General features: G+C 36.1%; 1 protein-coding gene across 2 annotated transcripts in view; it reads left to right on the top strand.

Moving 5' to 3' along the window:
- Positions 1 to 13,080, top strand: part of srrm4 (serine/arginine repetitive matrix 4) — a 56,880-nt gene that overhangs the window by 31,018 nt on the left and 12,782 nt on the right. For both annotated transcript variants that reach the window (XM_016669193.1, XM_007547458.2), the window contains exons 2-7: positions 616 to 753; positions 8,050 to 8,133; positions 9,477 to 9,557; positions 9,643 to 9,669; positions 9,915 to 9,965; positions 11,556 to 11,639. In XM_016669193.1, coding sequence (XP_016524679.1) covers positions 616 to 753; positions 8,050 to 8,133; positions 9,477 to 9,557; positions 9,643 to 9,669; positions 9,915 to 9,965; positions 11,556 to 11,639 — 465 coding nt within the window. The remainder of the gene's footprint in view (positions 1 to 615; positions 754 to 8,049; positions 8,134 to 9,476; positions 9,558 to 9,642; positions 9,670 to 9,914; positions 9,966 to 11,555; positions 11,640 to 13,080) is intronic.

The raw sequence follows: 13,080 nt of genomic DNA, 5'->3' as shown, positions 1-13,080 counted from the left end.
TTAGTAAGAATTTGCTAAATCCATGCAAAAAGCAACTATCTGGGATTCAAACCCAGAACCTTCCTGTTGTGAGGCATTTCTAACAACTGTTACATCATACATTCAGCTACACCACTGAAACTACAAAAAAAGGGGTCAGGGTGTGGAATATTTAATTATTTTACTTTGCTAGCAAAAGGAAACCTTTTTGCTATATTTGATTTAAAAAATCATAGTAAAGACGTGAAGGATTTTACCTATTGCTACAACTTGAGTCACTTCTACCTGGAAACAAAAATACTTAAATGTCAAGGCAGCTGAAGCATGTACATAACTACACTTCAACTGACGTATCAGTTTGACTTGTAAATCACTGACCTCAGTTTTTCCTGGAGATTAGCTGCAAGGAGGAAAACGTGGGGACTAAAACACATGGCTAGTAGACTGGAGGGAATAACGTTTACCAGGCATGCTAAATCCTCTTTTCCACTGTTGTCTGATGTAAGCTTTAGGTTTGTGGAAACTAAGAAAAAACACAACAAATGTTGACATTTTGCTGAAGCGCTAAAAAAAAAAACTGTTTCTGTCTAAATGTGTCTTTTCTTTCTTTTTTTTTCTTTTCTGTTTCCTGTGCAGCTCAGAAACAACAACATCCTACCAGCCGCTTCAGACAGACGATCGGACAGCCGCTGACATGCGGGTGGACAGCGCAGACAGGAACGGCTGCATCAAAGGAAGCGGACGTAAACACCACAGCCACCGCAGGGCCAGAATGTGAGTTAGTCTCTGTGCTCTCACTGATGCTAAAATGAAATGCTTCAGAAATCATCAGGAGGGTTTCCTAAGCTCAAACAACATGCGCTGGGAAAAAGATAAGAGGACTTAGAAATCAATCCATGTTAAAGACGTAGGAGTTTTGATGAGAGTGATGTGAAGCTGGTGATGAATGGTAGGGGTTTGTTTTTGTTTTTCTGCTTAGCTTTTGTAGATCACAGTGCTTATGATAAACCGCTTCCGCAGTTCCACAGAATTCCTTCAGGGCCTGACTCTAAGTGAGAAAAAACAGAATAATCTCTGTATTCTGGTGGATTGAAGCAGAAAAGTCTTATCAGATCGACTCTGAAGGACAAAAAGAAAGAATCTGGTGTCAAACTTTACTGTGCATCATTAGGATTTTCTTTTAGGGAAATCTTAACCTGGAAGTCTCCTTCACATGCTAGTTTTTTTTCTTCTTTTTCTTTTAATCAGAGGAAAGGAAATCTTCACTAATATAAAAGCTTCAAAGCTTTTGCAGCAGCACAGCAGGGGGAACGTTGAGATATAAGCACATTTGAGGTTGCATCAGTAACATAAAGCTCAGTGAATTTTATCCTGCAGCAACTGTTGGTATTAAAATTTTACAATGAATAAAACACTGAGGTATGCAGGCGTCTGATAATAAAGTTTCTCTCGTATGCAGTTAAATAACTAAGAGTTATTTGGCAAAACCCCAAAAGTACGAGGGAAAAACTTTTTCCAGCTTCTGCTCCTCTTAAAAATGCAACTTTTTAACATTTTTTCTTTTTTTTTCTTTCTTGAAGCCTTTTTTTTAATTTTTGTTTTCTTTTATACTTGGCACCTTCGGCTGCCTGATGCAACAGCTCTGCGGCGTATCCATTTTGGCTGAAAAGTGGCCCCAGTGGGTCTTGACTTCTTGGAAAGCCTCCACTATGAAACACTGTGGGAATTAACACTTTTCTCTGTGTGATTCTGTGTGATTTATACCAATGTGATTGATGTGTTTTCATGTATGCTTTTCACACTTCAAAACTGCCTTTTGACTAAAAGGAAAGTGAACAATGACAACTTCAGCATGTGGTGTCGCTGCTTTGAATATATGCAGAGAAAAAAAAACAAGACATAATTAATTAAACTGCATGAAAATACATTTTGAAAGTGTATAACACTTATCAGTATGTATTTCTGGTGTTATTTTATAATCACACCGCTGCTGTATATCGAAGACATTTACATATTTATAACTTTCTTTAACACTTGCTAACTTTATCTCTCACTAGTTTTTTGGGGTATAGTTGTATTTGAATTGTTGGGTATATGTTTGTTTTTTTTCTTTTATCTTGTTTGATTTTTTGCCTGGGGACTGCAGATGAAAAATAATTAACATTATTTCTGTCAAAAAAAAAAAAAATAATAATAATAATAATAATAAAATTCCTCCTAAACCACAAAACCATAAAATATAACTGGACTTAACCAGGTTTTCACATGCTTCGAAGCTTATAATTTAACAATGGTCACTTTACAGGATTGGTTTAGTATTATTTCATTTCATTCAATGCACTATGTCTAAACAGCTCAAAGCACCTGGTTAATTTGGCAAATATTTGGTTTAAAAGTGAAATTTTAATTAAATCTCTAGAAATGGTTCATATTTCATGGTGAAATCAGAAAATGTTTTACAGAAATGATTTGTTGTGGGTGTTACAAATTCCTTGTGTGTAAATACACATCAGTGGCATTTGTATTTTATATTATCACCCAGGAGAAAGGAGAGTTTTTTCTGTTTCTGTGATAAAAACAGACACTACACATCAAAATTATATTATAAAATAGCAACATTTTGGGGAGAAAAGATATGCCTAAGCCAGTCTAAGTCATACAACATGTCACAGTACAGCAGCATATAATTCCTGCAACATTACATTTTGTTCCTCACCCTCTACCTCCATTAAATCACGGTCTTCTAATCTTGCATAAGGAGGTTCATTCTTACCCAGTTTACACAGAAAGCCACCATTAACTCCTGCTAAGATCATCTCAATTGAAGGCATGGTATTTACCAGTTAGGTGCACATTATAATGGCTTCTGTGGCCATAAAAGGCCGTTTTGTTAAGAAATATGACTGTGTTCACCTTATCTTTTCTATGACGCACGGTTGACAATAATACCAAATGGCAGACCAAAAAAAGCACTTAAAACTACAACAGTTTTCCAGGAAATTGCTCATACACCCAACTTTTTGTGCAAGTAGCTCTGAAAAATGTCTATTTTTAAGAAAATTACACTTTCTCCTCTTATAAACATTTGTGATTTTACAAAGCTGGGTGTGAGGGAAAAGATCTGGGTGCGAAGAGTGAAATGGGTTTTCACCAGATTGTTCCTCTGTGATGCCGTGTGTTTAAAATTCCTAACAGGTCACAGTTGTAGCTCATTTCACAAACTACTGTGTCCGGTATGAAGGCAGGAAATTGGGTCACATCACTCGGTGTGTAATATCTTTACAATGGTCCCCTATGTGTCCAAAAAATACTAATAGAGACAAAATGTTTTAAGGCCATCTTCCATCACCCGTCTGCTGCTCCATTACCAACAACCCAGACATTACTGGTGGCCTGGAACCCGACTGTTCACTGCTTTCAACCACCAAGAGAAAACATTATGTTTCATACACAGGATGTCTGGAACAGATCCGTGAAAAGTCAAGGCTTTTTTTTTGTTTGTTTTTTTGTAAGATGTTACCGCTGATTAGTTATTTTTCCACCTGAAAGGGTGTTTTACTTTTTAAAACATTTTCAAACTCAAGGCTTTATATTTTAAAACCTTTTTACAGGCTAAAGGTTTTTATAAAATGGAACTCTTTATTAAAGCATTTAATTTCTCATCTCATTGTATGATTGTGTTTTTGTTTTGTTTTTTTGTTAAGCAACACATTTTTCATATTTCTTAAATGGAGTGATGTGGGTGTTTTTTGAGGTGGACAAAAACATAAGGAAAATCCAAAAAACCAATCTCATAATCAAATTGACAGAAAATTAGACTGGAAAAATCCAAAACAAACTTCTTCCAGCTGGGAAAAAAATGTCCTCCCCATTCATGAGGACATTCACAGGGACTATGCTGTAAATCTTAAAATTTAAAAACATTCAAATTAGAATATAGGACACGATGGGGATCTTTTCATCTTGTCTGATTTTTGTGTTTTCAGTAGCTATAAGCAGAAATGATCATAACACAAATAAAGACTTAATCTATACGTGGTAACGTTTTAAAATCTTGATGTCTTTGGACGCTTACCAGTTATTTAATGTTTTTCCTCCATTTGAAATGTTTTTAATAATCTAAAATTAGATGAAGATGATAATTTAGGTGGAGTTTTTAAATATAACACAACATAAATGCATCCCACTTGAAAATCCTGGCAATTAAATGTACTAATCTAATCATTTTCATTTCTGTCTCGGTGTATTCCAGGAAAGAAAAACATTTCAAAAGTAATTTCACTCTAGTTGAGCTCAGGTTACACTTTGTTTTACCAAACAAAATAAATCCACAACTTCGGGATTCAAACTGCCTCACCTTCTGTTCAATGAAACATAGACTTAAAAAAAAAGTTAAGTGAGAAAAAACTTAAATAGTTAAAAGTTAATAAACTGAACATTTACCTGATCTGTTTTCAGAAGCCAGTTCCCAAACAAACACATATAAATAATAATCATTATTTCTAAACTTACAGTCACAGTATTCCCTTTTATGGCTGCTACTCTGAACATCGATATGTGATGCTTATATTCCTGCAGCCAACACTGCACAAATCACCACTTCACAGCCATTTGCAAATTTGTCCAACAACAACCTGCCTTTCTGTTCAAGTCCGTTTCCAAAGCCTGTTAGTCTGTGATGCATTAAAAATAACAGGTTAAACCACAGAAGGAAAAACTTGATTTAATTCATAATTGGGTGTAAAAAAAATACATCTGTGTGCATATTCATACATTAGACATCTCTTGTGGGATTATAAAAAAATAAAAGGAGACATAAGTTTGTCTTTTTCCACCAATGCCTTTGACTGCAAGGTCAGTGGAGTGGACGGTTCACTGCCTACAGCCTCCGGAAAGCACTGCAGACGAATCATGCATTTCCCAAAAGCTTTTACAAATAGTGCATGATTAATACTGTGTTTGTGTTTTTTTATTTATTTATGTTTTTAAATGGCTAATTAACTCCATAAATTTCCAAACCTTTGTCTCAATAACAAAGTGCTGCCAGAAAGAAACGTCCTCTGTTGGGAAAAGCACTTTCTCTTCAGATTGTTATCTTGCTAATTGGATCGCAGCAGCTCAACTCAGCAGAGAAATCAAACATTAGTTATAAAATTAAACTGATTTCCGCTTCCTCTAAAGACAGCATGTCAGCTTTAATGAGCAAATATTAGGCAGGTTTCAGGAAAAGCGTACGCTCGGCATTTCAGAATGCCTTATGAAAAGAACTGAGGTAAAGAAAATCACATTAAAGACCAGAAATACACTAAAGAAACAACAAAAAATATTTAAACATTTTATTCTCCTGTTTTAAGGAGTTACATATTTGAAGGAAAATTGTATTGTGGAGTAGAAACAACGTGATGTATTCCCTTGTTTCATTTTTTTTCACAATCACATCTCTAGTGACCTGAGGAGTTTACACTTCAAACCTGAATTATAATTAAATCACTTTACGAACAAGAAGCCAGTGTAGTAATTTACAGATTGGGATTATCATATTTCCTGCTGCTGCCCAGAACTCTGCTAGCATTATTTTGATCAGTTGCAGTTGCCTGTTTTTTCTACAGACTCCAGTTTTTCTGTGTTCTGTTTCCACAGTAAGCCATTTTTTCTGGCAACTTTTTAAAGAATATAGCAAACTGGCGTAAGGGCAAAAAAGTATTTGGTAAAAAGCCTACTCAAGTACTGAGTAACTGATTGAAATATCAATCATTTAATATTTAAAAATGACATAATCATTAAGGACTGCTTAATCATATCTCGTGGAACATTTCAATATTGAGTAAAAGAGGTCAGAGAATAGACACTAGAGGAACCTCATTTGTGATTTTTGTACAAAAAAAAATGAGGTGGATCAGTAAAACCATTTATTTGTCAAAAACCTTGAGTGGACCTCATTAGACAGAAACCCAGAAACACAACTTATACAGAATCCCAAGGGAAGTGTGTAGCTTACATATAAAGACATGCCTAGAAAGTATTTCCATACATTGGGGAGAAAAAATAAAAATACTCCTTAGGTAAATTCATCCGAGCTCTCATTAAATGTCCTCAAATCCCAACTTTTATTCACAATTATTGCGCTGAGTTGCGTTTCCTACGTAGCTGGAAAATGACTGCTCTCTTGCTCCCGCCATCTCATCCAGAGAAACCATTTCTGCTGGCCAGAAGAAATGCAAATGCTCTCTCGCTACAAGGCCAGAATGGTCAAAGTGTTAATGAGTGACAAAGCGTTCTCATTATCAGGAGAGGGTACTTGGGCTTGCTGAGTCTAATCAGCTCTAATGCATTTCAGTTCCTAATGCTCCTGAACTGCCGACGACGCCAAGCAGGGCCATTTATTACTACAGGACACTCTTGTGGATCCAGCAAAACTGGCACACAGTCTCCAGAGCTTAGTGGCTGCATATTTCCATTAAGCGTTCACCATGTTACAGTATGCAACACTCCTGTTTAAAATCAGAAAAAAGTGGCATTTTTCCTCTTAAAATTGCAAATAAAAGGCAGCATTACTCTTGGATGAGCAGTGATAGGATTTGTCAAACACATTTTGACAAATCCTGAAAATATTATCATAAAGACATTTGTTGTTTATTTCACATGCTAAGGCCGTTTTTCATACGCTGTAATCAGAATACAGCAGCTTGTCAATGGCACAGACAGACAGACAGACAGACAGACAGACAGACAGACAGACAGGTTGATTGTGACATGGAAGCATACGCAGGGTTTATTTAGCCTTTTAGTCATTTTTGTGCAGATACCATCTTATCGTTATTTTGCATTTATAATTTCCTTAATCTGGATTGAGGATCTTCTTGCGTTGTCATGGAAACCCCACATGATTCTAGAGCTAAAGGGAGAGGAAGATTTTTAGGGGTCTCCTCCCAAACGTTTTGGTCCTCTAACCCTCAGGATCTCTTAAAAAAATTTGAAAGGACCGTCTCACTCAAGATGGATTTTTCTAAACCTTGTTGTGTTTACGATTACTAACTATTTCTCTTCATGTAAAACAGTTAAAATATTAGAGATCAGACGTTCAGCGGGTATTTTAGGAGTGTTTATGTTGTTGAGAAGACACTGAGTTTTCATCAGTCAGACACAGAGGATAAAATCTGTATCTTTTTAAAATCATCCCGCTTTCTTGACAATTTCCCAGGCCTCATTGTGATGTAATCTCCTTTCTGTTCACATCACCTTTTTGGCTCGCTCACAAACTGCCTTTGCTCCTGTCCTTGAAAGGACTGCTCAGTAAGCCTTTGGTGCTTTTTGAAGTCCTTCATCCCCTTTCTCAGATGTCTCACTTTCAGACAGAGGGAAAAGGTGGGCGTCTGGAAATTAATCAATCTGACCACAAGAAGGAACTTGACAGTTTTCTTTTTCTGTGTAATGATAAATTCAGTTGGGGAAAAAAAGAGTAAAAGTGGGGAAGATGAATAACAAGGACTTGAAGGAAAATGTGTGTTCAGGCAGAAGACAGTGTGCAGAGGTAGACATTAAATGCAGAGAGTTGTTTATACAATGAAAATGTTAGAAAAGTGGCACACTCATGAAGAAAAAAGTCGAAATGATCGTATTTTTAAAAAAGGCAGTCTGTATATGAATTACAGCCTTAGTTTGGACCAAACAGAAACCAAATACAGTTAGGAACTGGTGTTTAGGATCTCAGTAGGTAAATCATGCACCTCAAGGACATCACATTTGAAAAAAATCATGCAGTAGACAAGCTGACAGAAATGAAACAAGAAAAGTTACCAGCTGAGCAGGGGTTTGTTTTTTCTTCACAATCCAACAATGTCCTGTTGTAACTGGACAGATCCTGACTCCAGAGGTTCAAAGACTGCACGTCTTGTTTGAAGTGACTTTAATATACATAAATAGCTGTTTTTTCTTTGAGGGTTTCTAATTATTTTTGGTTCAATTTAATCTGCAATACTGGTTTCTGTTGGCTTCTTGGTGCTGAACATCGTTCATCACATCTCATGAGTGACTGCAGCTGTTCCCCTCTGCTCTGTTTCGGCCCCACAGCCCCTCCTTTAATGGCGTCCTCTCCCCTCGGGCCAAAGGGAAGAAGAAGAAGAGAAAGTCTGAGAGGAAGAGGAAAAGAAGAAGGTGAGTTTTAAAAGTTTGTCAGTTCTGCACTCAGTGTTGCAGTCCTTTAATGTTAGAAACAGCAGAATACAATGAATATGCAGTAAATCCATGAAACCAAAGAATTGAAGGTATTTATGCATTTTAAAAATACTATTCTACTGTAATGCATGAAACTAATCATTGAAATTAATGTATAAATAGTGACTTGCACTGTGTTGACTCTCTATTTGGACTGAATAGAAATAAGTTAATAAATAAATTATAAAAAATTTGATTCACTTTGACTTTATCTTTGTAGATTGTAATGAAATAAACTGCAGGTACTTCAAATTATTTTCATTTGCTGCCTTTAAAGAAACTGTAGAAATGTTCAACTTGAATAAAAGTGGTTTTAACTTAAATGAACACACTTTAAATTAATTGTCTAATTAACCACAATGATTTGCATCAAACTTAATGAGATTGCACTAGAATTCATTTGAACTAATCGGCATACAATGGACAAAGGATTTGGAATTACCGTATTTTCCGCACTATAAGGCGCACCTAAAAACCTTCAATTTCCTCAAAAGCCGACAGTGCACCTTATAATCCGGTGCGCCTTATACTGTATATGGACCAATATTGAGTTACAACAGGTCTAGCAACTACGGGCGGGCGACTTCATTTTCACCCGCCCATAGAAGAAGCGTGCGGTGCATGCCGGGATAGTTGTCAGAACGCTGGTTTGTTAATAAAGTTTGACTGACCTATCTACCTGTCGACCGTCTAGAATCAGGTCGTCTGCAGGTCATTTAGCACCACGTTCTCCACGAACATGCTGAGCGCGAACGGAGAAGAGTGACCATCGTCCGGCCACGCCCCGGCCCGGAAGGCTCTCCTCGGAGTCGGACTGTTTTGTTGACATTCCATTTAGTGCAGCTCCAGTGGATGCATAACGTAACTCCAGCCTCTACTGTAGCGCCTTATATATGAAAAAAGTTTTAAAATAGGCCATTTATTGAAGGTGTGCCTTATAGTGCAGAAAATACGGTATGTAATTCAACAGAATTAGATCATTTATTCTTGAACTACTCTGTTTTCAATAAATATTACTGAATTGGAAAATAATATAATGTACTGAAATTTGTTCAATTTGCCTTTATTTAATCAGATTAAACTGAGTTAAAATCGTATCTATTTGAAAATGATTTCATTGAACTCATCTTGATTCCAATGGACACAAATCTACCTGTAATGCAACTGAATGGTTTGTTGACGCTCAAAACAACGTAATGTGAACTGAATTAAACTCAACTTAATTAAGAAGTATTATAATTCATGTTTATCTTTCATTATTATTACTATTTATTTCCCTTCAGGTCTCCTTCACACAGTCTGTCACCACTGAGGAAGAAGAAAAAGAAGAAGAAGAAGAGCTCCAAGAAAAGCAAGCGCCATAGGTATTTCCTCTGTATTATTACAGTATTGTTGGTATGGATTTATTTTTTTAAAAAGTAACTCAAATCATCTTTCTCTACATTCCAGGTATACCTCTAAGAAGTCAAAACACAGGTATTTTTTTATGTTTAATATTATCATTAGTATTCATATTGTCAGTAGTAGTAAAAAAAATTCTACACATCTAGAATACGTTGCTGTTTTAAATATGGTGTAACAATGGCATGCATGCAGGAGGATTACTGGATTTTCACCTTAAAGCCTGATTCTTAGTGTATCAGCCGGAAGGCAGGCTGACTGTGAAGGCTTTGTCAGTCTTAAACACCTCCGGCTTATTCTGCTCTCCTTGATCCCTCCAGCTCTTCAAGTTTAAAACGTAAGAGGAAGGATGAGCGCAAGCACAAGAAAAGGTCAGTCTGTGATTGTTGCATCAGAATCATCTGGAGTATCCTTTCCTTCCTTCCTTCCTTCATTCCTTCCTTCCTTCCTTCCTTCCTTCCTTCCTTTATTCCTTCCTTCTTTCCTTCCTTCCTTCACACGCAGCTTTGAAATTTTCTTTGAGCTGATAAAAACAAACCCTCACACAGAAAAAAACACCGAAGCCACAAAGAGAGTGAAGCAAATATCAAAAGGGTAACTGAAGCCAATTTCATGCTGTGATTTTGCAGTTTCTCCTAATTTGACTTTCAACCAGATAAGTGTTTTGTGGCAGTGCCTTATAAATTAATTGACTTTTTTTTCATGGTAAAACCACAAACATTAATATATTTTACTGGTGTTTTAGGTGATAGAACAAGGATCTTCAAACTTTACAATTCAAATGACCAGTCCAGTTAAATAAAACTTGTTTAGAACTGCAAATGTGAAAAAGGCAACTAGTGATTTTAAACTAATATCTACTATATAAAATATGTTATTTTTAAAGAAGTACTTTTTTTGTACTTTGGTTATGTTTTAAAATAAGATAAAACATTTAAACATTGTAAAAAGAAAATAGCTAATTTGTCAAAATCACATAGTTTTGAACACTTGAACACAATGACAAAAATAGCTTGAAATTATGCAATTATTCCTTGTAAAAACTGAAAGCCTTCTGACAGATCTTCATGTTTATTATATTTATTCTTAAAAACATTAGTTGGTCCTTTATAATTTTTATCCAGATTTATAACGAGCCAATGTGGAAAACCCTCAGAGGCATAGCAGCTCTAGACCAACATCATGGTGGCATTTTTTTAAGATGGAGCGAAAATGTTTTTGATTTTTTTTTTTTACAAATAAAACGCTTAAAATGTGGTATTTGTATTTATCTCCCTGTGTAAACACAGAGCTGTTTTTCTTTACCAGCTTTGCACATCTAATCTTTCCCCGACATTTTTGTGAATCAGCTCAGACTGAGTGAGACTGAATAAATAGCATCTGTAAACATCCATTTTCTCAGCGGATTAATGTCTGAATTCCCACTAAACATTCCAACATGATTATCCTTTCAAGTAAACTGTTCCAATGTTGCTCAGGCTGAATGTTTTGGGTTATTGTTTTGCTGAAAGGTGAACCTCCACACATTGTGCCAAGTCTTCCTTCACAATCAGCCTGTATTGATTTCCAACCATCTTTCCGTCAACTGGAGGAAAATGATTGCACTAGATTTTCAAAATCCTGAGAAAAAAGTCCGAATTTCGTTTTTTTTATTTTCAGTGTCCTTACCCTCTTCCATACTAAATACACATATGACGCACTTTTCAGATGTTTATTTGTAATGACATAATTTAAAAACTAGATATAGTTTTCTTTCTTCAAAGTTTGCAGTTGTAACAAAATAAATAGTGAAAAAGATTCAAGGAGTTTTCATGTCATTGAATTCAAGAAGCTGCTTATTTTAACAGCAGCAGCCCCGTTCTATCTCCCCACAACTCCACTTTCTCTAAATTGTTTCATCTCTGTTTCAACTCTCAGCCCTCGTTTCTCCTCTTTTTCCTTTCTCCTCTGCGCTCCACCAGTTCACGGATTCGCTCGCGTCGAAGGCGGCGCTACAAGAGGTCGGAGACGTACGCTTCCTCCTCCAGATCCTTCACGGGGGACAGGTAGGGCCCCTTTTCTCCCTCAGCACTTTTTTCTTATCAGCGTGAGGCGTCTTGGTCTCACTGCAGCAGAAACTGATAAGACAGAGGTGACTTCCTCCTGCTCCAGTATAACCAACCCTTATCACGGCCTCACAGAAAATGGCCACAAATGCACTTCTCTGATCAATTCGCTCAGTTAGGGTGGAAAAGAGTGAAATATTGGGGTTTTGGTGATATGTAAGAGGTTCTGTGGTGTGGCTTTTTTTTTCTGATTACATTTGAGTAATTGCTGGTGGAATCGCTGGATAAAAAATCCTTTCACTTTAGCCTCAGTTTGATGCAGATTGTTGTATTGTAAATAAGAAGTGCCACCGCAGGTGCACTTCAAACAGTAAATCTGACTAATGAGTTCAGGACAAAACCTCGGGGAAGACGGCAGGACTCACATAGTATTTAATGAAAGAGAAGGCTAGAGGTTTATAAATATAAAACACTTTGAGACAAAATAGTGAGTGTCTTAAATGAGTAGCATGATAATCAGGAGCATTCATCTCTTAGTTCCACATTTTCTGTATTTATTTCTCAAATGACAGTAGACAATCATGAACATTTAAAATTTAACATAAGGTTTAACGCACTTTACTGCAGAACTGGGCGGATTTCTGTTGTAAGCTCCACTGCCAGGTGATGCAGGCCACGTATCCTGCAAGTTAAGCAACAAAATGTTCAGTAAAAAGCCCCAAAATAAAACATGTAAAATACGAAATGCCATTCAGCAAGACATAGAAGCTTGTTTTAATTAACTAACTCCTTAAAATTGATGAAAAATACTAGTTTTACTGACAGAATATTTCACTTATAATTGGACATTTTTACCTTTTATAAGTGAAATAATCTGCCAGCTGAAAATATATTGACCTAAACCAAGCTCCTATGTCTTACCGAAAAGTTACTTATAAGTTAGTTTTGCTTTATTTCAAGTGTATTAAGATATTTGCACTAGAAACTGCACTAAAAAAATACTTGGTAAGATTTTGTGTGTTTTTATGTATGAGCTACACAACAAGTGAAGTTAGCACTGATTTAACATTCAAACCAGAAAAAACGAAACAAGGTGGCATCACAACTAAACTAAAACACGACAAGAAACTCATTATTATTAAAACACACCTAGATTTTAAATGAGGTTGACACGTTTATTGTTGTCTGAGCTAAAATAACTAGAAAACAAAATCGTTAAAGCTCGGTGGTTACCAACAATTTTTGGGACAAATACAATCAAACCTCACACTTTTAAATAAAATCTCACAACTTGTACTTAAAGTACAACTGAAACTCTTCTCCCTTTTTGGTTGTTTAATGCTGGAAATATTTTGCGTTCATTCATTTTCTGATTGAACAGCAATTACATTTTGTTTTACCACGAAAACTACTGCAGCTTCATATTTGCTTCATTAACATC

Source organism: Poecilia formosa, unplaced genomic scaffold (genome assembly GCF_000485575.1).
Source record: "Poecilia formosa unplaced genomic scaffold, Poecilia_formosa-5.1.2 Scaffold20, whole genome shotgun sequence".
Lineage (NCBI taxonomy): Eukaryota > Metazoa > Chordata > Actinopteri > Cyprinodontiformes > Poeciliidae > Poecilia > Poecilia formosa.
The sequence above is the reverse complement of the archived record's forward strand: the minus strand, read 5'-3'. Positions and strand labels throughout refer to the sequence as shown.